This window comes from Montipora capricornis, chromosome 2, assembly GCF_036669925.1.
Source record: "Montipora capricornis isolate CH-2021 chromosome 2, ASM3666992v2, whole genome shotgun sequence".
NCBI lineage: Eukaryota > Metazoa > Cnidaria > Anthozoa > Scleractinia > Acroporidae > Montipora > Montipora capricornis.
In genome coordinates, this window is record NC_090884.1 from 708,161 (window position 1) to 735,805 (window position 27,645).

Consider the following 27,645-nt stretch of genomic DNA (forward strand, 5'->3'; position numbering starts at 1 on the left):
ACATGTTCTCGGAATGCGCGCGCTTATTCGCAAAGAATTATGGTCATTCACAACTTCTCTCACGTGTTTTGAGAACTGTTTCAGCGTGTATGATCGACTTACGCCATATTTACAATGTTACAAATTTGACCAATTTGTAAATATTGACACACCGTATGCGCAGTACAGGTTGCGTAGTGCAATACCGAGGAATCACCTTAAGGACACAGGAACATTGCGTAGTGAATCTGAGAATGAGCAATCTACAATCAGTGGCAAAAGTCTTAAGACACTCACCCTTTTAGCTGGTTTTCTTACTTAGTTTGAATAATTGCCCCCCCCCCCCCCCCCCTTCCCCAGAACAATGACGCCAACAGGCATTTCCTAGTCTATTTCAACATTGATTGGAGGAGGAGGGGAGACTCTCTATTTTGAAGCTTTTAGTGGACATTGGACAGTTATGCTTAGTTTGTGACGTCTGAGAGGTTTTCAGGTCCATTCTGGCGTAAGCGTCCCAACCACTTTTGCCACTGATTGTAGGTACAATACTAATAGTATTATTAAAAATGTAAAAACGTTCTCTGGTTAAAAAACGGTTTTTTTAACCGTTTTTTAACCAGAGAACGTTTTTACATTTTTAATATGTCTTATCCTGGTTACAGTTCTATTTTTACTAATAGTATTGATTTGAGAACGGCGAGAAAGAATATCACTGCAACTTTTTTTTTTTTTTAGGTCTCAGTACAACAAAGAATTTCACAATAATCGTTGCAGACCAAAATGATCCGCCCACGGGCATATTGACCAGGGGTCCTCTAACCGTTGCGGAAAACAGTCTTTCAGGGGAATTCATAGGCACTGTCTCAACTGCTGATCAAGATGTCGGACAGACGCACCATTACAAGATTGTTGATGTGGTTGGACAAGGCTATAGCGGCCAGAGGTATCATTAGGTTTCTTTTGTCTTGTTGCATCCCTGTCGCTTCGAAGTTCATTATTGGATGTGACTGCTTCGCTCAACGAAGTATCCTGTTTAATCTGTTGTTGAATAAAGATTAGCTAGAATCTTTCCACAACAGCAAACGTGAAAAATTAAGCGCATTACTGCTGATTTCAATTCACATTTAGAATGTATCTCTTACACTTTCCGTTATTGATGATTTCGTTTTGTATGCAAAAAGAATCAGGATCCTGTTCTGTCAGATCTACGTCTGATTGCAGTGGTAAATAAAGACGTTTTCACACAGTTTCAATTCTCTAATACTTGCTTTTAGCTTAAACCTGCCATTTACTAAGTTGAGCGTCTTTTTCTGGATAGTTCATCAGGTCTTCTTAGCTTGTTTGGTGTTGAGTCACCATCTGGACGAGTGACTGTCAAGAAGGCTGGGCTGGATTACGAACAGTACAGAAACTTCACAGTTACTGTAAACAGTACAGACAGCGGTTTCCCGCCCTACACAGTGACAGGCTCATTTGAGATCAGAGTCAATAACATCAATGAAAAGCCTCAAAGTGTCTCCCTTGATAACAGCAAGGTATGCATTGTCAGTGTAAGTTGTTACAGACTTTTTACTCAGGAAAGTAGTATTTACTTAAACCTGGAGATAGGCCGGGAGGTAAAAGATAATACGCAGGAACCAAAGAGAATGTATTAAAAACAAGGAAATAAGAATAGTACGATAACAAAGTTAGGCGCTCATGTCACAGCTTTTAAGGAGGTATGGAGACCTCATCACAAGAATTTCTCCACATAAATGGCCTAAATGTTTACTTTTTCTGCAAGAAGTCTATTCGCACCCTCACAAAGCTAGTGCATAAGGTGAATAGCTATAGGCCAGATAACGAACCGTTGCTTGGGGCAGCTGGAAACCAAGGCGCTTTTAATTTAAAATACCTAATAATAGGTATTGGTGCAGCCAGCACCAAACGCGGGAAACGCAGGCCATGTCTCAGGTCGAAAATGAAATTAACCATGAGATCCATAATGAACCAATCAGGGCTCGAAATATATTCGTGCAGCGAGCACCAAGCTCGTGAAAATGCAAGCGGGCAAGGCGTGTTTGTTTTCTGATTGGATGACATAATATTGGAAGATTTCTAAACAACACTGCGAAAGGGGAGCTTTTAAAAGCACGTGACTCTTTTGTCGCATATTCAAGATCCCAAATAGCAAAAGAAGTAACGCAGTCATGTAATTGCTACCAAACTTCAACTGAAATTCTATGAACATACGATGGGCAACTATCGGGAGGCCTAAATCAGAGCTTTGAAACAACTCTCTCCTTTTAGTGCCGTCGATTTCTTCAAGAATTTGAAGGTTAAATTGAAAATTTAAGTCTCATTCTACATATTACAGATCTCTGAAAACAGTCCCGTTGGTGCAGTTGTTGGTAACTTGACGGTAATTGATCCCGATAATCTTCATTTACCTTTACAAAAGTTCAATTGCATCGTAGTGGACGGAGGTCCCTTTGAGGTAAGTGTTATATTAAGTGTTTTACTTTTGGCGCAAAACGATGCATAAATCCATGAATAGCTATGATAAAAAGTTTTGTTAACTTTGACCATTGAAATCAAATGACAATCAGATTAGCCAATCAGAACGTGAAGCAAATGTATGCAGCCGGCGGAAATTAAAGCCCGGGGGAAACGCGCACGAGAAATCTCAAATTTGAAATGCGTTTGCCTCTGATTGGTAGAGATTGTGGCTCAAACTGTTTTAGGCAATCCTAGCAGTGAAAAACGAATGCAATTAAAAATGCGTCTTTTCTCTGTTATTGTGTAACAATGTCCTCTTTTTTCCAGGTTGTGAACTATTCAACACTGGTTGTTTGTGATAATTCATTGAATTTCGAGAAAGTCGACGTGTACACCATCAATGTGAGTTAATCGTTTACTTATTTTTCAATATGTTTTTCTGTTAGATGACATACGAAATAAACTGACAGAGAAAATGGGAGGAAGAAAGGTTATTCATTTGAAACATAGTCCCCAGTGCTCATACGTAGAGGGTGCGTAAGGGGGACACTTTGAAACGCTTAATTGATGTCACTGTTGTAAAAGCGGTACTGAAGTTAAGGACTGAGAAGAGTCGCTCTATGCCGTTGTTGCGCGTCTGTTCAGTAATAGGGATCTTACGTAAGGACAACGAGAGCGGCGAGGTGAACACCGATGGACTGGAGATTGTAGCTCGCAGATGAGGCCAAAATGCGCTAAGAACAAAAAAGTGGCACACGATGCGACAGCCGTGTGTGTCACTGATGTTCTAATGACCACATTTTGACGTCATCTGTGAACTATTCCTGAACACATGCACCGCAACATGGACTTTAACAGTATAATATTCTACCCTCAGTATTGTTATTCATGAAAATAATGTAAAGAAGGAACGGGGGATCGCTCTGGCTTGGGACAAGCCTAAACCAGACGAAGAATCTGGAAAAGGCACTCCAAAAAGAAGCCCGGTTTCCTTGCGGGGTGGGAGGACGAGACGCTAGATCTAAACTAAACGGCGGCCCAGAGTAGAGTGCAAGGGGTGGACCCAACGTTGTCCTTTTGTACTCATCATGTGCTTATCCCCAGGGCATTACATCAATATATGCAAATGACTTTGCATACAGCGCAATACGAAATTTTCAATGGAACACAGCGATGGAGTAATTTTGTTGAGCGTGGCATAAAGACAAAATCGTTTGAGCTTGCTCGCTTATGTCGTGGTTCAAACCATCATTCGCGCCGCGAAATAATGAAATGCTAACTCACGTTTATATGATTTGCTATAGACCCATTTGAGTAATTCCCAATCTGAAGGACACGACAATGGTTGTTCTGTCCCCTAAGAAAAACAAAGCTTTCAAATTCAAAACCATCTTATTGGTTTGCGCTCCAGACTGGGTATTAACTGAAAGGTGTCTATACTTATGGCCGTTAAGCTTTTGCTATGGAATACCAATAATAACTTCAAGGTCCATATCAAGATGGTATCTTTATTCCTAAAGTACATTTTATTTCCCAGGTCACCTGTACCGATCTCGCACCAAATCCGCTCTCTGTGTCGTCACTATTTATCCTCGATGTTCTTGATGTCAACGAAGCGCCCTGTAATCTTTCAATCTCGTCCCAAACGATAAAAGAAAACGGACGCGTGGGAGACGAAGTCGGCGTGTTTAACGTTCAGGACCCAGATCTACCGGTAGGAGAATGAATAACAACCCAGATAGTTGACAATGTCGATATGATATACCAGAAGTTCGTAACCCATAAGTCTCGATCTGCGATGGAATGAGACCCATCAGTTTACGGTATGGTCTATTTTTAGAACGGCTACTGCTAGATGATTTTTGCGGGAACACAACGTAGCGGCATTGCGTTCCGCACGATTTTGCATTTAGCAGATGCAATCCATCGTGCGTCTACTCGATTGCGGACCAATTAGGAGAGATGTGGTCATTAGGCCTAATCTGATTGGCCATATTTTGGCGGGACCTGTATTCTAAATTTAGAGAATACCGTAACTTGATGGGCAAAAGCCAAATGAGAGAGATCGACACTACTGGTTTACGGACTATTGTCACCTTGAAATGAACGAACCCTCGAATGATCTTTTCAAATCATGTTGAATTTGTTCAACATCAAATCATGTTTCATGTTTTTCAGGCTAGCGGACAAGCTACTGTATCTCTTCATATCATAGACCAGTCACCAGGCCCTCTCGCCTTTCAGTTGGTTCGTAGAAGACTGGTTACAACGAGGACACTTGATTTCGAGACCCAAAGCCTCTACAATGTGACCGTAGTTGCAGCAGACAGCGGCAATCCATCCATGAATACCAGTCTCTCTTTTATGATTCAGGTGCCAATAAAGAGTAAATTTAGCTTCCTCTCCAAAACATGCAAGGAAACAAGTTTTCAGTCAAATTAAACCAAGAATTTACTGGAGACTTACAGAGGGTGGAAAGAAGGGGGAATCCTCATTAAGTGGGCCAAACCACGTCACGTTATTAGATGGACGTTTTAGGAAGACTGAGCTTGGCCTGACATTTCTTCATCTTCTCTAAATCATGACCAGTTCATTACGAAAAATATTGAAGCAAACGCAGCCTATTTAGGATATTTACCTTGAGCATCTCCAGCACAAAAGGAACAATATTTTCAGCCAAGAAACTTGCACTCTAAAAAATAAGTTATTTCATTCTAGGTGCTCGACACAAATGACGGACCCACTAAAATCCAACTTACATCCCGACAAATCTATGAAAATGCTACCGCTGGTACTGTTGTGGGAAATCTGCTGGCTCAAGACCAGGATGCTCATCAAACTCATTCCTTTTCTGTAATTTTAGGAAGAGGTGCGTTCAAATTAAATTCGAGGTATTTGTTGGTAGCACTGTTTGTTATTGAACTCTATTGACAAAACTCAAGTTCTTACTTTTTTTTTTAGGTTTTTTCTATGTGAACGGAACCAGCTTGCTACTCAATAACTCACTGGATTATGAAACTACACCAGTTTTTAACATTACCGTGAATGCTACTGACAGTGGCACCCCACCCAAGTCAATACAGGTTTGTCTTTAATTGTACATATCTGTCCAAAAATGCCCCAAATTAGATGCACGAAGTAAGCGTCACTAAGTGTCCCCATTCTCTTCTCCCCAACTTCAACATCACTCGTGGTCTCGGAATACAATTATTAAATTCTCAACTTCGGATAATGCATTTCGTGTGCCCTGATTGGTTCACTCAACCTCGGTTATCAGCTCATACACCTTAGTTTGATCTTATATGGTAAATGATTGCACTGAGCGTTGCTAAACTAAATTTTTCTTCGCCAGAAAGCAAATTTCTCTTTGAATAAAACCAAAAAAGAAAAAAAACTTTTATTTGTGGAAAGTTTGGATCAATTCCGACGTTTAGAAGTACGCGAAAAGGCAAGAAATGTTTTTCTGATGAGCCTACGTCTGTCTGACCACAAGGTATTACACAACATCGCATCTTCATCAAGTTTTTTCGATTTCGCGCGGATGTTCTCGCTTTTTTCGCTCGTATTTCGTACTTCCAAATTTTTGGAGTTTAAGGAATTTAATAAAACAATTATTCCATTCGCGCTTGTTGGATATGAGATTGGTTATAGCCAACTCGTTGGCTATTTACCATCTCATATCCAACTCGCGCTCATGGAATAATTGTTAATTAACGTCAAAAATTGTCCTCCAAATGCTGTTTCTCAAGTATGGATAATTAGCTGCATTATGTCCTAACCTAAAAATAAAGGTAACCTTTAGTCTTACCTTATTGTTGGAAATAGGTGGCAAATGCTTTGACTTAAAGGAACACTTCGTGTTGGATGTCAAAATTGGGCCTGCACCTAATTAAGCGTAATTCTAGACATAAGTGCACAACTCTTTTGTGGGGAAAAAAGCAACCCACTGGGTGGCTAGTACTCTCTTTGGTTTGGAATTAAGATGCTTTCATAACATCACATTGGGTGAGTTTTCTTTGCATTTTCAGGAAATTCTGAGCATCAATGTGCTTGACTGCAACGACCGACCTTCGGAAATAACCTTGACCTCGTCGCTCGCCGCATCCGAAAATGCGTTGTACACGATTGAGATATCCGAGAACAGCCCGAGTGGAACATCGCTGGTGAACATGAGTGTTGTCGATGACGACGTGGGACAGCAACACACCTGTGTTCTTCCGACGGGAGGGGATTACTTTTATGTTAAATCATTGTCCAAATCGTCTTCAGAAGTTTACGTGTCGCAAGACGCCGATTTAGACTATGAACGTCACTTAAACGCGCCTATAACAGGTACAGTGAAGGTCTCATTTGTGATCCCAAAGTTGAATTGCACTTTATCTCAATAGTTTTTTTTTGCAGCTGAGATAAATCTGTTATCTATGGTAAATGCATTCTGCCTTTGTTACTTGGACGTTGCACGTTGAACGCGCATAAAACGGAGAGACGTTTTTATTCCCACGATCTATATAATAGCTATAGCGGCACGGATCTATGGTAAAAATTGTTTTGCAACGCAGAAAATCTTGCGAGACTGGAACGCGCAGCAGTTTGTGGAGTCATGTCAGCGCTAGACCCATACCTCTCACTTGCTCGGCCGTGGTACGAATGGCTGCCAGTTTTGTTTATTTTATCTTGTAAATTTCATTAATTATTCATGAGGGTGCAAACCAATCCCAGCACAGTATTCAGATCACATGTACACAACTGTAAACCCCAATACAAATCAACTGTCTGAAAGCTCGGGGAGGGATTGAATAGGTGGCAGGGAAAGGCTGGGGTTGATGAATTATTAAACAGTAGAATTAACTTTTGATACAAACTCCTGCTCAGCTAATTAGTATTCATTAACTTTTGATACAGATCTCTACTGATTAAAATGAATAACAAAATGGACATATTTTCAACTTAGAATTTAATTTTATTTACCCATCAGCTGTACTCTATGAAAATCTATACACAATCTGGCTATTTTCTGAACAATGTAGTAAAAATCTAGCCTGCGAGCAGGCTCTCCGAGGGACTGGGGCTGGGGTGCCCCAGTCCCTCGGAGAGCCTGCTCGCAGGCTAGTAAAAATCAAGCAATCAATACATTAAGGGAACTATTCACTTCCCCGGATTGCTTCGCAACTTCATAAATGAATTTGCAGAGTCAGAAGTTTAAACTGTCGGCGGACATGTGCTCGAGTGGGACTGACAGCTCCTCGACATTGGTCGACTCAAGTCCGTTGCCTCCAGATGTTTCCAACTACGCTTTTTTGTTCATTCTCGTATTCTGCCGGGCAGTAAAAACGTTCACCGTCCATTTGGTATTGTACTTGGTGCTTTTAGGTACGGTTTCAGACAGTAAGGAAATTTCTTCCTCTTCAGTTTTCGGCGGACGAAAACGAGCTGTTGCCATACTGGAAATTTTGAATATTTCTATTATTGTCTCATGCATTTTGGCATCCATGTCCAATTAGCGAATCCCATAACAATACTTTGCATTCAATTTAATATATTCATTTCACAAGCAGGATAAAATATTCGCGTCCGATCTGTATGGACGTTTACAATGGCTCGCCTATCGGCTCGCCATTGTAAACGCCCATACAGATCTCCCGCTCATATTTTATCTACTACTTGTAAAATTCATTAATAATTCATAAGGATGACAGCCAACAGAAACGCACTATTCAGGTCACATGGGTTGATTTGTAAATCCCGTTAAAGTTCAACTGTCTGAAAGCACGGGGAGGGATTGAATAGATAGCAAGGAAAGGCTGGGGTTGATGAATTTTTAATTAGTTGAATTAGCAGTAAAATTAAATTTCATAAAGACTTCTAACTCGGCTAATTAGTATGCTTAACTTTCATAAAAACGAGTCCTGTAAATTTGTACAAAGTTTATTAATCAATCACAAGTTTGACATTTCAATCACAACTATTAGGTAACAATTTACTTGAATCTTGTGTGCCTTGTCGAGAAAGTTTAATGCATCCTCGCCTTCCGTCTCACGCAAATGACAGTTAATAGCACAAAATAACAAATAAAGCGAATTGGGCGGATAACGCTCTCCATTTTGCTTGGCCACTTCACAAACGAACTGAATTTGCTCAACCAAAAGTTTAGCTTATTTGCCGACATGTGCTCTACTGAAACGGTCACATCTTCAACATCTTCGCATTTGAGACCGGCCATTCTAACAACTTCTCACATTGCACATTTATTTCGCCGTGGCTGCTGCCACTCCTCGAAGACTTTTCTACCCCATTTAGTGTTGTATTGTGTTGCTTTCGGAGTTGCTCCGAAACTAGACTGGTCTCTTCTTCTTTACTCTTTGGAGAGCGAAACCAACCAGCCATGTTTCTACCACAAAAGCTGTACCAAAATAGATTGCTAAATTCAATGCTTAACTCCTATGGGACAACTCCACGCCCACGTGATTAACATAACAATCAAAATCTATTGTTTCATTTCACAAGTAAGATAAAATATTCTCGTCCGACCTTTATGGGCTATAAAACGGCTCGCCGTTTTAACTGCCCATAAAGGTCTCCCGCTCATATTTTATCTTTTACGTAGCAACTTGTTCGGCCCATTTGAAGCAAAAACTTCAGGAGAAATAATAGAAAAATGAATATCGAAAAACTTCTTGATCCTACCAACAGTAAAATGTGTGGATGAAAAATTCGATGCAACGAACCCCAATTTCTCGGTCTCTCGTAATTCTTTAAGTTAAGATTCCAAACGTAAGGGCACCAAGTCGCTTTGATGAGGCATTTAAAACTCTTCATTGGCGCTTGCGGTGTTACGAAATGCATAAGAAAGAGTCTCAGATTTTATTTTACTATTATAAAAAGGTGGGTTCCGTTCCATGTGAACTTTTCATATTTAAAGCCATTGAAACCCGAGTAGTCGCCAGACATGTGCTGTTTGCTAGCCTGCCAAACACTTCCATCAATGAACTTTATTTTAATTATTTTTGCAACAGTTTCAGTTGATTGCCGCGACAATGGGAATCCCTCATATTCCATTCAAAGAAACTTCAGCGTTCGAATATTAGACGTGAATGAAGCACCCTTCGACATTCGTTTGAACGCGTCTGCCACCGTGCAAGAGAACGTTAAACAGGGATATGTTGTGGGTCATCTCACTTGCAAGGACCCAGATATAGGGCAGGATCACGTGTTTACCGTCCTCGGAAATTATTCATCTGTCTTCCAGGTGGGTGCAATGATTAGATGGATGTAAAAATTCATTCGACTTTTCAGTGCCATTGTATCTTATCCTTTTGTTTTAATTTCTGCATTTGTTTTGGTTATGGTAAAAAAAAGCCATGTCATTGGAAAGAGATGATAGTAATTAGAATTTTAACTAAAACGTGTCTTGAACCCTATATCTTCCCCGCGCTTTGCGTCCGCTACTAACATTTTCTTAACATTCTTATGGGGTCTTTGTGCTAGGTGTGCTTGATCTGATTGGTGAAAGTAGTTGATTCCTTCAGCCTTGGGTCTACGACACTCAGTTGACAAAACTTCTTTTGTTTTTTTTTGTTTTTTTTTTTTAATGAATGGTCATACTGGGATATTTACTGCATCACTCATGTCAAAACTGGCATTTAATTTCGAGAAGTTGCATGCGGGCGCTTCAAATCCCTGACCATAACTACAGATTAAACTTCGGCAGGTTTCGTAAATAACTGTTTGCCTCCTTCTTCTTGGTTTTCTTTACGCTGCTTTGTGCTTATTTTAAACTTTTTTTTACACCCAGAATAGCAAGCTTTTTTATAGTTGACGTTTAGTCCACGGTCTTCCTTGACTGCAAGCATTTTCAACGGTTTTTAAAGCGTAGCCTGGGAGTGCCTTTCAATTTTCTTGTGCGTAGGCATTATGGTTCGTCAAATTCACCTTCATGATAACCAACATTGCTCTAATTTGATCTCGAAGGGAAAAGCCAACAAAACTCGGGTCAAATATTTCTCTTTCCCCCTATTTAACTCCAAAAATTGTAATATGTTATAGCAGGTATTATCTAAATTTCCAATACAGGTCCCGTCAAAAACTGGCAATCAGATTGGGCCTAATGACCGCAACGTTCCTGATTGGTCCGCAAGCAAATAGACGCACGAGGGATTGCATATGCTGAATGCAAAATCGTTCCCGCCAAAATCTTGCAGTAGCCGTTCTAAAAATAGACAATACCGTAAACTGATGGGCCCCATTCCATCGCAGATTGAGACTTATGGGTTACGAACTTCTGGTTATACAGTATTTTGTAAAGGTAAAAACGATTGTGTGTCAGCTCTAAGAGAATTTTTTTTTCTTCCCAGGTTAACAACAATGGAGACTTCCTTTTTGTCAAAGACCCATCGTTCCTTAACTATGAGCATTTGAATCCTTTCACGGTACTATCAGTCACAATACAAGTAAGAGATGTACCGGAGAAACACACAGGCCTCCCGCTTCAAGTCACCGGTGACATTAATATTACTGTGATTGACGTAAATGAGCCGCCATACAACATAAGCTTAATTCCAGAAATGGTGAAAATCCCCGAAAACGTATCCATCGGTTCCTGCATCGCGCAAATCACATCAACAAACCCTGAGAGCTCACAACGAGTCTATTACACTCTTCTAAATTATCGAGATACGTTTGATCTTCAAACTAAATGTGGAGACAACTACTCTACCTTTGCAAATGAAACGAGAGGGGCGCCCTTTTTGACAGTGATATCGTCTCTCAGCTACGATCACTACGTCATTCAAGGATATGAGATTCTCATACAAGCTGAGGATAACGGGATTCCTTCAGAATCGTTTAACGATACTGTCAGCATCCACGTGACTAAGCTTGATCCTTGTCAATCATCTCCGTGCCACGCGAACGCCACGTGTATCCGTAATGACTGGCAGAATGTCTCGTGCGCATGCACTGAAGGATTTACAGGAGACGGTTTTAACTGTTCGGATATAAACGAGTGCAACAACATCACATGTAGTTACGGTGGTACGTGCTTCAATCTCTGGAAAAGACATTTCTGCTCGTGTCCTAGTGGATATCACAATGGTACAGACTGCACTCTCATTAATCACTGCTTGTCAAACCCATGCCAACAGGGTGAATGTACACCTTACAGAAATGGATACAGTTGCTCATGCGCTCCAGGATATACCGGTGTTCACTGCGAAACAAATATAGACGATTGTGCGAAGGAGCCTTGCGTAGACCCGGGTATATGTGTGGATGGCATCAACAAGTTTACCTGTGAATGCTCTGATACCAGCTTCTTTGGAACTCTTTGTCAGCGAAAGTTCGGAGATCGTACGTGCGAAGAGACGCAAATTCCCGTCCCGGCAAATGTCCAAAAATATGATTCAAGTCTGTGTATATCGTCTGATGCTGTCGTTTCATTAGATTTCCCGGAAGAGGTGAACATCTCAAGTCAATATTGGCAATACCAATTTGAGCAATCAGTAGAACGGATGACCTACGAACTGCCCGAGACGGTGGACGACAACGAATCGACAAGCTTGGAAGACGTGTATATTATAAGCCCGAGTTTACAACAGACAACCAAAGCCAAGAGGAGCGCACCCAAAGAGAGCTCTACAGTTAAGTTTGTTGTGATTGTCAAATTAGGCAATGAATTAAGTGGATTACCAGTTAGAGATGTATTATGCGGCATCAACAACACTTGCACTACTGAAAGCTACGTCGAAGCAGCTGAGTCCTTTCTTGATGTTACACGCTTGCTGTGCGAGTCCACTGTGCAGGAACTTAAATCTAAAGACATCTCAAGCTGTGTAGTCGAAGTCAATGACTTCGCTTTAAAGGACGAGCGGCACTTCACAAATATGCGCTTTTATTACGTCTTCGTTGGCATCGGCGTGATTCTCTTACTCGTCACTGTCACCGGACTTCTGCTCTACCGAAGGAAGAAACTAAACCAGAGGAAGCGGAAGTTGATAATACAAACGAGTGAGAGGCATAGGCCGAATGAAGACGAAACTTACACTGACACCATGTACAGACACCACATGTCAAAACAGGAAGAGCAGACTGAAGGGGCATTCAACCCGTTATACGGTACCACAGAAGAAGAAGTCGATAGGCAAGTCCATATGATGGATAATCCAATCTATCAGGAGCCCAAAGGGCGTGTCACGGTGAAACAAACTGACTCAACGACGGGATTCGAAAATCCAATGTATGGAACAATAGGACTTCTAAGGATGAGCGAAGAGGAGGAGGAAGCTGAGGCTAGCGGATTTGCCAATCCCATGTTCACATCTAGCACACAGGTAGAGAAGGAAAAACGAACTTCAGTCTTTTCCAACACCTTGGCGAATTAGTGTACCATATCAATCCAGTTTACACCACATTTCAAGTGCTTTACCCCTTCCCTGCGTAGCAATAGTTTTTACACCACATCATCAATATGATTCAGTCTTCGCAAAGGTTTAAGTTTAGTTATCAACCTCTCTTGAACGGAGCACGAAAGACGAAAGCCAGGATGTGACAATCACCTTTGAATCCTGTCCCTACATTTAAGACTTTCAGTTAATTAAACTAAAACCAGCACATAGACGAACAAATCTTTTCTTACGCAGCAACCGCTTTTGACCACATCAACATGATTCATTCTTCGCGAAAGTTTTGAGTTTGGTTATCAACCTCTCTTGAACGGAGCACGAAAGATGAAAGTAAAGATGTGATAATCAACTTTGAATGACGTCCCTAATTAAACTGAAAACAAAACAAAGACGAACAAATACTTCGCAGTCGCAAATCCTCTCCAAACAACTTAACTTTTTCTCCTTTGGTTTCTGAACAGCAAAAGAAAGAAATTGACACAGAAGAACCTGGAAGTGCTGTCTACGCTGAGCGGAAGAAACTGGCCAAAAAAACAGACACGTCCATTTACGACAAACCAAAGAAACCAAACAAACCAGTTGTTCAGGAACCGCAAGTTGTAGAGGCATCCTGGTTCTTCAATCCACTGTACCAGTCAAGCCGTGACGTTATGAACTAGTATTTTTCCTAGTCCCAGTCCACCATCGGACAAACAGCTTGGCGACGATCCGGGAGAAAGTGACTGCTAAAAGAGGACTTCTGAAGGTCAGCTACAATTGTAGGTGGCAAAAAGACTGCGCCAAATAAAGCATGAGCCGTGGTGTTAAAACGGCATTAGGGGCCTTTAGAAAGAACTACCAGTTAACAACGAGTTTTATCTTACGATTAAGCGCATTAACAATTTTTTTCAGGTCGTAGTATTATTGCCATTTAGAGGAAGATTGTGTTCTATAGGACACACTTTAAGAAGTGCAAATCGATGTCATTTAAATTTTCATCAATTCATGTGACTCGGATTCAGAGAGGAAACGATTCACACGTTGAGGTAATTTCAGACGTAAACAAATCGCCGACCACTCATCTTGAAAAGCGGATGGGTTTATATTAGATTAGGCAGCTTTATATCCTCTTTAAATAACTTTATATAAGACAAAATAGTAAATGCCGGATAAAAACTATTTTTTAATCAATACAAAAGGTGAAGTTTTTCGATTCCCATTAAAAAATACACGGCCGTGAACTTCAAGCATGGAGTCCGCGAAATGGCCAAAGCATAGTCAGATGTCCGAAGTAGAATACGTTACTTTTAGCCCATTTCCCAGTTGCTGTTTGTCTCGCTTTAAAAGCGAGGTGCACAACCATTCAAACGGAAAAGGTGTGGTGTATTTTCATGCAAATCAAACGCATTATCATTTGAATGGTTTAGCACCAAGATTCGTTTTGAACCGGAGAAAAACGGCAACTCGGTAATGACCTAATTTGATTTCTCCTTTGTTAGTACCAAGAGACTGTTTCATCGAAATTTCTACATCAAATATGATTCGAAACCGAACATTGGGAATCAGTTCTCAGGAGATGAGGCGAAAATGTCCAAGGCAATCACTACGGAACGACTTATGCTTCCACCATATCAACTGACGTAATTGTTTTTAATAGACGGATCTCTTATGAGATGATTTGAAGCTGAAAGCAGACAAGCAAGCAGAGCCTTTCTTTTACTTGCTCGATTTTGGCGTTCTCGAGAAAGGCTCTGCATGAATCGAGTAAGATCTTTATTGAATATGCGCTGCATGTTGCCAGGATACAGTCTCGAACCCAAGCCTAATATGCCAGATCTCGCCGCCATCTTGGTTTTTCATGGTACAGCGGGCTCAATTATAACCATCGGTTTTGTCACTAAACGGACGCTCGCAATGGAAAAACCGGTTTGACGAGAGAAAACAAGATTGACTAGCCCAGAAGTTTGGGCTGCGGCGGCTTCAAAGAGTTGACGCGATTCGGGCAGAGCCTACTTTTCTCCTTCTCAGTGAAGAAAAAGACAAAAGGAGGCTCTGCTCGCAGGGTGTTCTTTTCCGGTCTATGATTTTGGGGATTTGAGACTGACAGATGATCTATTTCCTTCCCCGAGAAGTAAAGAACTAGTAGCTGAGTCTACCTCAACTAAACGTTTTGCATTTGTATTAATAAAGCAACTTGTTTTGGTGAAATGAGTTTTTAGTGGCCGATCAGTGCAAATGCTTGGGGTCTTTGTCGATCTTTAGGACCCACATTCACACAAACGAGCATGTGCTAAACTGATTGTCCAAGGAAAACTCGCTCAAGTCGGCGCGGGGTCATAGTAAAGTTGCGGTGCCTTTTAGCTGTTAACATTTATTTTCAAAATGGCTGTAATCAGTCATTGTAAACTTATTTGCCGAGATGTAAAGTTATACATAAAGTTAGTTTATATAAACAGACACAAAAAGGCATAAAGGCGGTTTTCGTAAAATCAGTGACCTTCCCCTGGCGGAAATCAAGAGCACTCGAGGAACACGTTTGTGAAAAAGAGTGAGGTCATTGGGATTAGGAATTAGGAGGTGTTCTTGAACTACAATTTGAGGTAATATGACCTTTTTTCAGTACTAGTCAGGTAGATGATGCACGAGCTGGGATCGTTGCTCAACAGAATTCTAAGATCCTTGAGATCGGACTTACTAGAAACTATAATAAAGAAAGCTTACAGCACTAATAGCTCTTTCTGGTAATGCAAGGGTCTACCGCCCCTATTTAAAGAGCCAATTAGCATTCGAGTGAGGTAAAGATAAGAGACTTCATGCACGGCTGTCAATAACCCACTTTCATCAGCGTCAACAATTACAGGTTTATATCGTTTCTTGACTGAAATATTCACGCAATCAACGCATGGATTTCAGGGATAAAAAAGGGAGGGGAGGGAACGACTACTTGGTCATTCGAGAGGGGAAGGGAGGGGAGAGGAATGAAGAATGAAGTTATCTCATCTTCTCTCTCCAGTTGACGTTTCCGTCTTTTAAAAACCACGGCTAAACAAGTACCGAGCGATAATGACTCCTGCAATCAAACAAATTTTTGTGCTTTTTTTTTATATGCGGAGAGAATTTTAAAGCGTTTCCTGCTGAACGATGCAACAGTATTCTCAAGGACATATGGAAACGATCTCGAGTATTGCAACTTACCATCAGCATCGCTTTACGTGAATCGACACCGGTAAACGGCAGGCTGCAGCTCTTGTGATAAAAGCACGAAAATTCTCTTTCTAAATTATGTCGCTCCTCTGCTTAGATGATTGTTCGATATCTAGAGCCAACAAGCAAGAAGTAAAGTAATATAATGCAAGTTCAGTTCAGTCTGGTCTATGCCGTTTACCGAAAACACCATTCTAAATTTCTCTATTTTTTGAGTAGTTTACACAAGGTGGAAGCTGATCTCAGAACTCAATCGAGAACTGCTTAAGAAATGGTTTACACGGAGTCGGCAAATCTCTCATTTATATCTCTTTTTGGATTCTATTTGACACTTGCGTGCAAAGTATTTCTGTCCACCTCAAAGTGGCTTTGCCCGTGCATGTCGATCAGATTAAGAGATTATATAAAACAGTCAAAAGTGCCTGGTACAACTCGCGCTGGAAAATCGCGTGACCTCCAATGAGCTTCAAATCGAATATCAAAAAGTATTCCATATCTTACAGAGGTCCAATCTTGTGGAATCACATGCCAATGGAGTGTCGTAACGCGAACAGCGTGAAAAGCTTCTCCAGGATGATTAACAGACTAACTTTGGTCAGGGAAATTGACTTTTCTAATTTATTCCGTAGAAGATAGTTCCTCCTTTAATGCAGTTTTTAGGTCTAAAATTTTATCAGTTAGACAAAACTATCAATCCTTAATCCAATATTAATTCTTGTTTATTGTAAATATTAACTTTACGGTTATACATTATGAGGGTTTTAAGTCTTATTTTATCACATAATTATACCACAATTATTGTTTATGTACCTTATTATCTATTTACTTATACACGACACCACAAGCTGCATAGCTTAAATACTTATCGTGTTTAAATAAAGGTTTTACTTACTTACTTACTTACTTACTTACTTAGGGAGGGGAGGACTGGGCAAAAAAAGTGGGTGGGGCGTTCGTTCTCTCTGTTTTTTGCGCACCCTCGACGTTTGGACCAGAAATAACTTTAAAATGAGGGGGAAACCAGCCCCTAGCAAGTCTCCACGGGTTTATTCTACGTAAGACAAGCGAAAATCTGAAAATGATCGTACGTAACATAAAATTAAGCCCACAAAGATGCTTAACTCCGCATTTCAAACTCCAACAGCTTCCACGACAAACCAGATCTCCACCTAAACACGCAATGGTCGACTTAGATTTTTAGATTTTCAATACTACTAAATCTTATTATAAAAGTGTTATCCATCGTGCTAAGGCAGGTTTATGGGAATGTGTGCCACCTCCAGCTGGCTTTTGACCATGTTAATAATTGGTCACGCGATAATCTCTTCCTGCTGAACCCCTGCAAGGAGCTCCATATCTGCTTCAAACGGAAGCCGCCGGATTTCACCCCTGCAGTCCTTAATGGAATGAGTCTCGAACGGATCTTATCAGATGGATCTTATCAAATTTGTTGCCACCACCTGCCCATTTATCCCAAAAGCTCAGGAGCAATAAACGTTTTCTAATTCCGGTGTGCAAGACCAATCGGTACAAAAACTCTGTTATTATCAGTCATCTGTAGTTCTAATGTAGTTTTTGAATATCCTTTTTTCCTCTTACTTAGTTCCATAGTATTTTATATTGTAGCCTTTCTCTTTTAATGTAAGTCACCTGTAGTTATAGAACCTTTCGATATTTTGTTTATTTTTATATGATTTATTTATTTGTACACACAATTCAGTCTACGGACCGCGAAGTGTATTTTAATAAACGGTCCATTATCTCATTATCATTTGTTTGTTCTCTAATTATATAAATTTCCTGTTAAATTTGGTAGAAATTTACATTTATGTTGAAGCTAACAACATCAAGGTAGTCCTTTAATGACCTCTTGAGGTCACTTTTGTAACTAATACGAATTTCATAAAATCATTCGAAGATGAGAAAAGTCATATCATCCTTTTGTCGTCAGTTGGAAAGGGATGGAACGCGCTGAATCAAATGATTACTGATCTTATCAATAAAGGGCAAAATTACTGAGCGCTGATTGGCTGAGACAGAGGGCATTTTTTCTTAATCTAGGGCATTTTTGGTAATCAAGATTAATTTTGCCCTTTATTGATAAACAAGTAGTAATCGCATGAGTCCTCGTACTATTAAGGTTTAATTGCACTTGTGTTTTGCAAATTTTCCAAATTGCCCTCGTCGCTTCGTGACTCGGGCAATTTTGGAAAATTTCCAAAACACTCGTGCAATTAATCCTTAATAGTACTCGGCCTCACGTGATTACCTATACAAATATCAAAAGACATAGAGTACTCTTACGCAAGAAAGCAAACATCCCGCTATTTCGCAAATCCTGTGCCTTGGTAAAACGATTTACTCCACTATTTAACAACCAGAAACTTGTTTGTCGAACGTAATCTCTGTAACTTGTCGCAACACTTATGGCAGTATTGTTTTTCGCGTAAAACGCGTGTTGGTGCATGGTCGGCCGAAAATTACTAGGGAGCTAAGTAAGCAGCGAGGGCGACGACAACTATGAGAGGGTCATAATACAATAGCCTTAATTGACGAGAAAAAAAATCAATAGCTCTACACGTCCAGCACGTGCGTTTTACATTTTGGTGCATTTGTTTGCCGTTCGTGTCCTCACAACGCAGACAAGGATGTGAAATGACCAAATTTGAGGTTGTGTGGAGGATACTAAAAAAATGAAGCATTTGACGAAAAACATTCAATTTTCTCCCAAACACCCTCAATGTTCATGCCAATTTTATTCCTGGAATCTTGACACATACTTCCCACGCCGAACGACATAGAAATAGACAACGTTCTCGTACTCGTTGCCATTAGGGCCGTTTATACGAGAGAAAATAAGCCGCGGCTAACTCTAGCCGCGGCTTACGTAAGCCGCGAACACCTCGTATAAATGGTACAAAATCTACGTTCACGGCTTTCTCAAGCCGTGGCTTATCCTGGCCGGGGAGTTTATACTCGTATAAATAGTTCCTGTCGCGGCTTAAGTAAGCCGCGGCCAGAGTTAGCCGCGGCTTATTTACTCTCGTATAAACGGCCCTATTGTCTTTGGTTAAGCTCCCTGCAGGTGGTTTTTCACGTTACGTCATCTCCGCCATGTTGGTGGGTGAAAAATTAGCTCCTTTTGTTCATCCACCATTAATTGTACATTGCAGCATTGTTATCCGTGTGTTGAGAGATTGGTTGCAAACCATCTCTTGACGGATATCTCGCGGAAGTTTTTCTTAGTGAAACCAAAAACTTAGCCTACCAAGAATGACATCCACTTTATATGCGATTATGTATGGGCTGATTTACACGGTACGATTTTGTCGCATGCGACAACGGCTTACGACAGGCCCACGACATGATTTACGATTGTTGTGTACGTCAGAAAAAATGTCGTAGCATTTTAAAACATGTTTTAGAACGCTGCGACAATCGTAAGTCTTGTCGTAGGCCTGTCGTGAGCTTGTCGCATGCGACAAAATCGTATCGTGTAAATCGGCCCTATGGCTTACAATTCATGAGGGTTTAAAAGTTTTGAGCTTCTTTTTGCCATTCTTATTTGGATTTAATCGGGGTAAACACTAAAGCTTACTGTTATGCTAAGTTTACCAGTGCTTTTAAATTAAAAAGCTGAAATTATACTGAGTACAACAACAGTATATTAAACTTCTTTATTTCATATTCATTCCAAATTATCAGTTTCACTGAAATTTTACCCCAATTCCATTAATTAATTTTGCAAACTAAATTCCCACTGATAATAAAGGTCCCAGCGTACTTGAGTCTCATTAGCCGTGTTTGGGGAGCCTTGTCGAATGTAAGAATGCTCCCAAGAGAAATTGTTGGTCTCGTTACAGTTGTTGTCTGAGTTACAGTGAGTGTACAAACCCCAGCGCACGAAGAATTTACGTATGTTTGAACCCTATGGTATCCTGAGGCAATCCTTAATCTTATGTCAAATTTGAACCGTAAGATCATAGGTGGTGGCATGTTTAAACGTGAAAGTAAAATAAAGAGTATCGAGTTCAGGAAAAACAATTTAACTTCCTATTCCGTTCCGCACTTCAAATCGTTCGTTAACAGTTTATCATGAAGAAACCGTTTTACGCGTTTTTGGTTCTTTTCGCGTCTTTGATTCTTTTAATGCGTCCGCCGGGATCGTGGGGCTGGGGATGGCGACGCCGCAGATGTTCAAGACAAAATTGCGTTCTTCAGAGTTCGTGGACAAACGCCGGATCATGCTCCCGAACTTGTGGATATGGAACAGTTCTCCAGCAAAGGGGTATTCAAACCCATCCGAGCTGTGGTGGAACAAGTTGTCCATCTTCTTGGAGCTCTCAAAGAAGGAGATATGTGCGCTGTTACAATAGATGCTGTCCCGTAAGTTGCTCGTATACGTGGAATTCCTGGAGCTCTTGTTCAGGCTGCGGAATGTCGACGCAACGTCGAACAATGAGAATTGTGCGAAACCCTAGTTGTGGTGGAACCAGATGTCCAAGCACTCGGACTCAGACGCGAAGATGTAACACTGGGATGTAAGTTGGTCATTATCGTTCCTTGTTTTCTCAATAATTGTAATACCTGGCCTTAATTTAAATGAGGTACAGTGTGTTTCTGGGGTAAGGAGAGCAAAGTTGTCTAAGGTTATTTTAATTTCATGCAAAGCTTTGGGAGCATCGTCGAGTTTTGTCCGCCTTAATGATTCACTTTCTCAGCATTTTCTATTTTCAACAAGGTGATGTCTTACGTTTTCAAAGAAAATAATACTTCCTGCTTTAGTATTGATTTTTCAAAGCTGGTTGTGCTGGTCTGTGTTTGGCTAAAAGTCCAGCTGTGCTTTTTCAAACGAACCGCACAAATAAGTGAAATTGAGAGAAAAAATGAGATAAGAGCGAGGATAATTTCTTTCTTTCGTTTATAGCCCGCACTTCAAATTTGAGCGAGGTTGAGCAAAATATCGTGATTTGTCAGTGGCGAGCAGATCAATTATTCAGTTGCCGAAGCCGAAGGCTGAGGCAAATAGTTGATCTGTGAGACACTGACAAATCAGGATATTTTAAGATAACCAGGTTCAATAATTGTTTTATGATTCGATGACTGAGTTTGTTTTTTCACAATTCCCAACAATCACTTTCTGAAAACTCAGGAAAGCAAACTCCTATTTTCACACACAAGAGCGTGGTTTCAATTACGCATGAGCGTATTATTTGCAGCTAAACACTTATTTGTAGGTCATGTGGTGGGCTCTCGGCCAATGAAAAGGAAGAAAAAATACATCGGATGATAAAGACATTTATTTTAATACAAATAAGAGTGTCCATTTAGGGGATTTAGTTTCAGGACTCGACTTGCTTATGTCAACCTGTCTTGCGAGTTTCAAAAGATTGCTCTCGCAATTAACGCAGTTGTAGGGGTTATTGCTCACTAAGTCGTTTTCCAGTGTATTGATAAAAGCGTATAAATGGTGCGGAATTAGGACTATCTATTAAATTGTTTTTCATAAGCGCTTTATGATTGGACTAAGGGCGAGCCAGTTTGGTCATACTTTCTCGATCTGTTATTTTTGAGAACGCTCACTCCTTATTTTGTCAGGATAAGGAGCCGGCAACAAAAGAGCCAAAAAATGTTAAGTATCAACCAACTTATCCCTTGAATTCATGATTTGAGTTATAAGGCTGCTAAAACCTTCCTCGTTTCCAGAGCTTTTTCTCCGCTGATAGTCAGGCGGGCGCCCGCCAAACTTGGCCTCATGTCCTTTGCAATGAAAAGTCCGATAGACTTCGTTATCGCAGTTGCCCTGTTGCCAGACCGCGGCAACTTATTCTTCATAACATCCTGAATTTTTAACTGTGGTGTCACAGTCCAGTACTGTTTTTCGTACCCGGTGAAGTTTTTACCGTCTTTGAGTCCCAACACTTCTGACTTTCCATCAATGCCATCAATGCTGTGTTGACGTTTTAAGAGTGCGCTCATGCTTGAAGTTGGGCCGGCACAATACTTGAAAGTTGCTGAGCAAATTTTGCCGATAGTTTTAGACTTGTCTGTTGTACCGTCTTTACCCGAAAAACCATAATATTTCCACACAGCGGATCTAAAAGATGCACGTGGATTCACAATCGCTTGGTCATTCGTCGCCATGTTTGAGAACGTGACAATGAGCGTGTCGCACATGGTTTGCCTTATTTGGAAATTCTCAAGGGGTGGTAGAAGGTCAACAGTTTACCAAGCAACACAAAATGGTGCACGAATGACTGTACGAACTGCAAACGTCTAAGAGTTTCACAATATAATACCTCACTGAGGGCACAATGGGAAAGATAGGGAAAAAATCGAACCAAAATCGAAACGTGGAATCAAAGATTCGTGAATCGAACCGAACGATCATAATCGCGATTAATCGAGAATTCGATTAATCGTTACACCACGTATTTATTTTTGATGTTAATTATTTAGCTTGGCGATCAGTGATTTCGTTGCAACATTTATAACGAAGTGATGACAGTTAAGGCCCTGTTCATATGGTCTCGGGTACAAGAGACAACCCTTCCCCCAAGTTACCCTGGGCGAGGTATTTTTTCCCTCATTTATTTAAAAAATTCTGTCAACCGTTTACATGAGGTGGGCGAGACAACTCGGTGGGCGAGAGAACTCGGGGAGGCTTGCTTGAATTCATAAGCATATTAAATGAATGTATTTAATTAAATTTACTATTTAGGTTCTTGTCCAGTACGGCGAGAGCCGTAAGGCTCTGGTAGTTGATGAGAGTTTTATCAATACGTTGAAAAACAGAATTCAAAATTGATATTGACGACAAAATCTTGGTTCAGCAATTCGAAGACGAATGGCAGGAGTTCGTGGATGTTGCCCCTGGATAATGCCCCGGGGGAGGGGAATTTACACTTTTTTTACCCAGGATGACTTCCCTGGGGCCGGGCATTTGAACAGAAAAACTGATCTGAGTTCAAATCCCCCGCCTATGCCCGGTCTCCCCCCGCCCCCCAGCAGCTTAACATTGATAGGTGCATTACTTTCGAAAGAAAAGGTTTTTCCCGCCAAAATTCTCACCGCAGTCAACGGAAACTCTCGATTCATAAACAGCCATTTATTTAAACTGCACATTACTGCTCCGTTAAGATTGTCAGTCCATTTTTTGAATGTGAAAACGCAACTGTACTTAAAGGGGCTAGGTCACGCTATTTTACGTCATTTTGTTTAATTTTGTTAATTATGAGCTCTAAACGTCAAATTGGCAGAGCAAGAGTCTCTCATTTGCAACATCACGGCCACATAACAACTGAGAATGATTTTCCAGCTTTGTAAATGACATTTTGATATAGACTGATATAAATTTGAAAAAAGGTGGGCCGACGTTTTTCAAATTTACCCAAATTCAATCCATTTCAATCCTCTCCAGTTTTGTCCATCCATGTCCCTTCTTGGCTTCCCTGTGTTTTGTTAGAGTTCTTCTATAGTTTTGAACAGTTATTTTGATATTTTAGTCAATTCTATGACCATTCGATCAGTGCTGAGATTGCCTAAAATTGCGTGACCTAGCCCCTTTAATATAAACGAACTAGAAAGAAAGAAAGGCAAATGATCATACGCATTTTTTGAAGATGCGTCTTAAAATATATGCATAATTAAGTAGGGTCAACTTTGTCTCGGTCCCGCAATTCTCATATAGACGCTCGGTAAAGTTGTCTCGGGTAGGAGAGCTGTCTCGGGTAACCGAGACCAAATAAACAGGCCCTTTAAGGCGGCTTCCACCGAGAAAAAGTGTCACGTCTGCCAGACGACAAACGAACAAAAAATACCCGCCATTTTTCTCTTTTCTTTATTCAATAGTAACCTATAGTCAACTATTATAGTAAAGTCATTACAAAATCTGTATAAATTGCAAACGACTTGTCAAGGGTAGTATGGTCAATATTTCCGCGCGATTTGTGATTCGGACAGATAGAATTACCCACTGAACGATGACGCTTTATATGGCAACGACTACTCCATTCAGCTCTCTAAATTTGTCTGTGGTTCCATCCTCTGATCACAATGAAACTCTCTTCGCTCTTTGTGGCTCTTCTCATTTTGAGTGTATTTTTGGGATCCGTCGCTTCATGGCGTCGCAGAAGAAGACGGCGTTGTTGCAGACACTGTACGCCAGAAAGTCGGAATGGTAAACGATGGAGTTCCACCGCACCAGAGGAATCGCTGTTCAAGCGATATGCGGTGGAACTTTGTAACGTTGTTTTGAGACAAACCAGGTTTTGCAACACGCAGTACTGTCCTATCAACTGCCAATGGAGTTGGAATGCTTCGTCTTCGCGTAGCGGCTGTGGGATTTCTACACAAAAACGCACTACGCGTGTTATGCGGTTTTACTGATGCAATCTGCAGCAATAGACCTTATGCGTGATGACGTCTGACTAGCTAATTTCACCACCAAGCCTCGTTCGCGCTAAAAAATTATTCACATCATCTGAACATGCAATACTGTTCGCCCGTGGGTTTTCTTTACAAGTTAGCTCCTTTGGGATTTAGCTCATGCTAAAATTTACAAGTTTGATTTTCCAATTCAAGGGTTGGTAGTGGAATTAGCTAGTGAGACGTCATCACGCATGGGGGCTATTTTTAAACTGTAATGTTTAATTCGCTCACGTTTCAAATGACGCCGTTCAGTTGAACGAACGTTTCAGGAGGAAACTTAGTCTCCGTACAGTCTCATCATGTAAGCACTTCAATATTACGAAAAGGTTAAAAAATTATCGACCACGCAATTAATGCAGGAAAATGGATTTGTAACCCGTTGGCAATCGCTACACGACCTTCTAGGTGATATAAGTCAAGGGCACCCAACGAGAATATAGTTCAAAACCACTGAAACATAGCATTGTTAAACGTATTTTAGTATTTAAACGTAGATATAGGCATTTTTTTATCCCCTAAAAATTTTTCATCTGTTCGGATTTCCTAGCTGAAAGTTTAGTGATCCGAAAATTATAGGGATCAAAACTTACCTTTTCGAAAATTTCAGCTAGAAAAAAAGCTCCCGAAAATTCTAGGTGACCTTTTTACGGTACAAATCCGTTAAAAATGGGCAATTATACCGTTTTTCAGATGTTCGAAAATCCTAGGAGAGGCAGGCAAGCAAGAAACTTTACATCAAATGTTCCGAAAATTCTAGATCTCAAATAGTCTTCCGAACAGATATTTTCCGAAACTTGACGTTGGGTGCCCCTGATAAGTCACGTGCAAGTTATCATCGTTTTTTAGATGTTTAGTTTGGATAGCGGGTCCGTATTATATTTTCTTATCCTTTTAATGCGTGCTCGAGTAAAATCTATATTATACGCCATAAAGCCTGAAAGCTACATTATGACTACTTCCTTGATCTCCACTTTCTTCCGCCGTATATCATGCACGCAAATTGCGACAAAGCAAACGATCACAAACTTAACTTTTGCTGAATTATCGTTTTAACAGTTTGTTAAAAGAAGTATCCATTGTCCTCGTGGAACATTTCCAAGTTACCGTTTTGTAAATTCCACGCCTTTCCTATACGGCGACTCAGTCTGGGTGCAAAAACACAGTCAAAGTCTTTTTTGGCTTTACTTGTTACTGGGTTGCCTATGGCAAACCAGTCGAGGTCTGCGTTTAGTTTGTTTGTTTTTTTTTTTTTCTTTTTTTTTTTTTTTTTTTTTCCGTGTCGGTAAAAGTCTTGCCTGTCACTCCCCTGGTAAGTGGTGTCTTTGTGTATAGAGCCTTCTGCGCGTATTTTCTTAGGATCGAGAGGGTAGTGGAACTGCGTAGATTTCTCTGGTGGACACAGTAGAATCATTAACTTAGCCTGCAATGGCGTCGAAAGTCATGCAACGCGAATGGCGTTTTAGTGGATCCTTAAACAAAATATACCCTTATGGAGCTCAATAATGGAAAGTCAGTTGGATAAACTAGGCATGAATCTCAAAAGCGACGAGTACTGGACTTCGACAACAATCTATCGCCCGTCGAGACGAAATCAAAGTGAGCAGTATTTACCTGAAGTACGTGGTAATTTGACACAATTGAGTTACTTGTCTTCACGCACGCAATGAAATAGGAAGAGGTTTTCGCCTCTAAGAGCAAATATGTTGTTTGTTTCAATAAAATTTTCGCTGCAAAAGGATTCTGTAGTATTTAATTTTCTGCCTTTGTGAATTATAATATCATGTTGTGTATTGAATTTTCGAGCTTAAGGTTGAAATGTGATATGGGAGAAGTTTTTTAGTATTGCTCTGTAAGCAGGAAGGGTTCACAGGCCTGTTGGAAGCGTGCTTGAGTTTCAACAAAATGAGCCCCAAAATCAGTGAAAACTTGTGACGCAGATGAATAATAAAGTAGCTGCTATTTCCAAAATGATGGAATTACCTGGTGATAAATAACGTCGTACGCGTCTTGGAGAGTAAATTTTGACTTTGCATAAATAAGAGTTGGGCGATTGTGATCTTTGTTTTGACTTCGCTCATTTCATTGTCAAACTTTATAACACTTGACAGAAAAAGAAACTTACAAAAACCCGGTATCTTGCCATCATTTGACACAGATGCTTCACTGTTTGGAGAGTAAACATACAGCGGTAACTTAATCACGGCACCCGGCCATGTCACTTTTGATTTTGCAATTTACTTGAACGTAGCAAAAATCTCCCAAAATGTTTGTCGCTGATCGTAACTTTTTATATGCTATGTTCACGGTTCAAAATTAATGTTGTTTTAATGTCGTAAATATCTTATTCTCGATCGACCGTCCGGGAAACTTCCTTCTGCTCTTTCTGAAAACTGTGTATCAATAGTTATTTGCTTTTTCATCAATATTTGTTTTGCATAAAGCAAGCTAACAAGATCTGTACCTAGCTGTGTTCGCATTTGTTAGAGTTAATAGTATTTTCGGTCCGATGCTTCTGTTTTAAGACGGATACATTGTTTTGGTCTCCCATCCAAACACTAACCTCGCCCGGCAGGGCTTAACTTCAGTGAACTGTAGTATTAGAAAGCTGTCAGATGCTCAGAGGGCACACTTGTGGTAAAAAGAAGTTGTGAGGGAACTTGAAAATTATCAACATGTCAGCCCAGAAGCCAATGTTTCTCGCTTCTCTTTTATTTGTTATTCTTCAGAGACTGGAATGCTGTATTTCAATACCACACAATTCAGTGCCTTCTGATTTTCTGTAGCACGTACCACAGGCAACCCAGTGTATGCTTCACAGAAGCATCTCGTTTGTGCTAATCGTTAAATTCACAGCAAGGAAAATAATTCCTAATGGTCTTTTTTAAGAAGGATTTAATGTCAGCGTTTATGTCATGCAAAGGGCGGAATCATTACTTTAAGGACGTTCGCGCTAATTGTTTGTGCGCAACGTAACTGCGCAGGTAACACGACTGTAATATGTCACGCATTACTTCGAGCCTTAGTGAAGTTGAGGTTTGAAAACCTATGCAGAAACCGTGGACGATAAGTCTTTCACAGCGTTGGATAAGAGAAGATCGTGATCAGTAAAAATTGATTAAAAATATTTAGGAAAGTCAAGTAGACAACTGCACGACTGATGTTCGCGTTGTTTTCATCA

The 27,645-nt window shown here is 40.5% G+C and overlaps 2 protein-coding genes across 2 annotated transcripts in view; both read left to right on the plus strand.

Annotated features, from left to right (window-relative positions):
• LOC138038333 (protocadherin Fat 4-like) overlaps window positions 1-16,932 on the plus strand; it is a 47,835-nt gene extending 30,903 nt beyond the window's left edge. Inside the window, exons 22-33 of the mRNA XM_068884138.1 lie at window positions 715-922; window positions 1,298-1,514; window positions 2,336-2,455; window positions 2,785-2,859; window positions 3,995-4,171; window positions 4,636-4,830; window positions 5,176-5,326; window positions 5,419-5,540; window positions 6,486-6,789; window positions 9,471-9,703; window positions 10,809-12,782; window positions 13,316-16,932. Of these exons, the coding sequence (XP_068740239.1) occupies window positions 715-922; window positions 1,298-1,514; window positions 2,336-2,455; window positions 2,785-2,859; window positions 3,995-4,171; window positions 4,636-4,830; window positions 5,176-5,326; window positions 5,419-5,540; window positions 6,486-6,789; window positions 9,471-9,703; window positions 10,809-12,782; window positions 13,316-13,513 (3,974 nt within the window). The 3' untranslated portion in view covers window positions 13,514-16,932. The remainder of the gene's footprint in view (window positions 1-714; window positions 923-1,297; window positions 1,515-2,335; window positions 2,456-2,784; window positions 2,860-3,994; window positions 4,172-4,635; window positions 4,831-5,175; window positions 5,327-5,418; window positions 5,541-6,485; window positions 6,790-9,470; window positions 9,704-10,808; window positions 12,783-13,315) is intronic.
• A 2,792-nt stretch (window positions 16,933-19,724) lies between these two features.
• The window catches only part of LOC138038332 (protocadherin Fat 4-like), a 50,660-nt gene continuing 42,739 nt past the window's right edge, over window positions 19,725-27,645 (plus strand). The window contains exon 1 of the mRNA XM_068884137.1: window positions 19,725-20,578. Coding sequence (XP_068740238.1) covers window positions 20,133-20,578 — 446 coding nt within the window. The 5' untranslated portion in view covers window positions 19,725-20,132. The remainder of the gene's footprint in view (window positions 20,579-27,645) is intronic.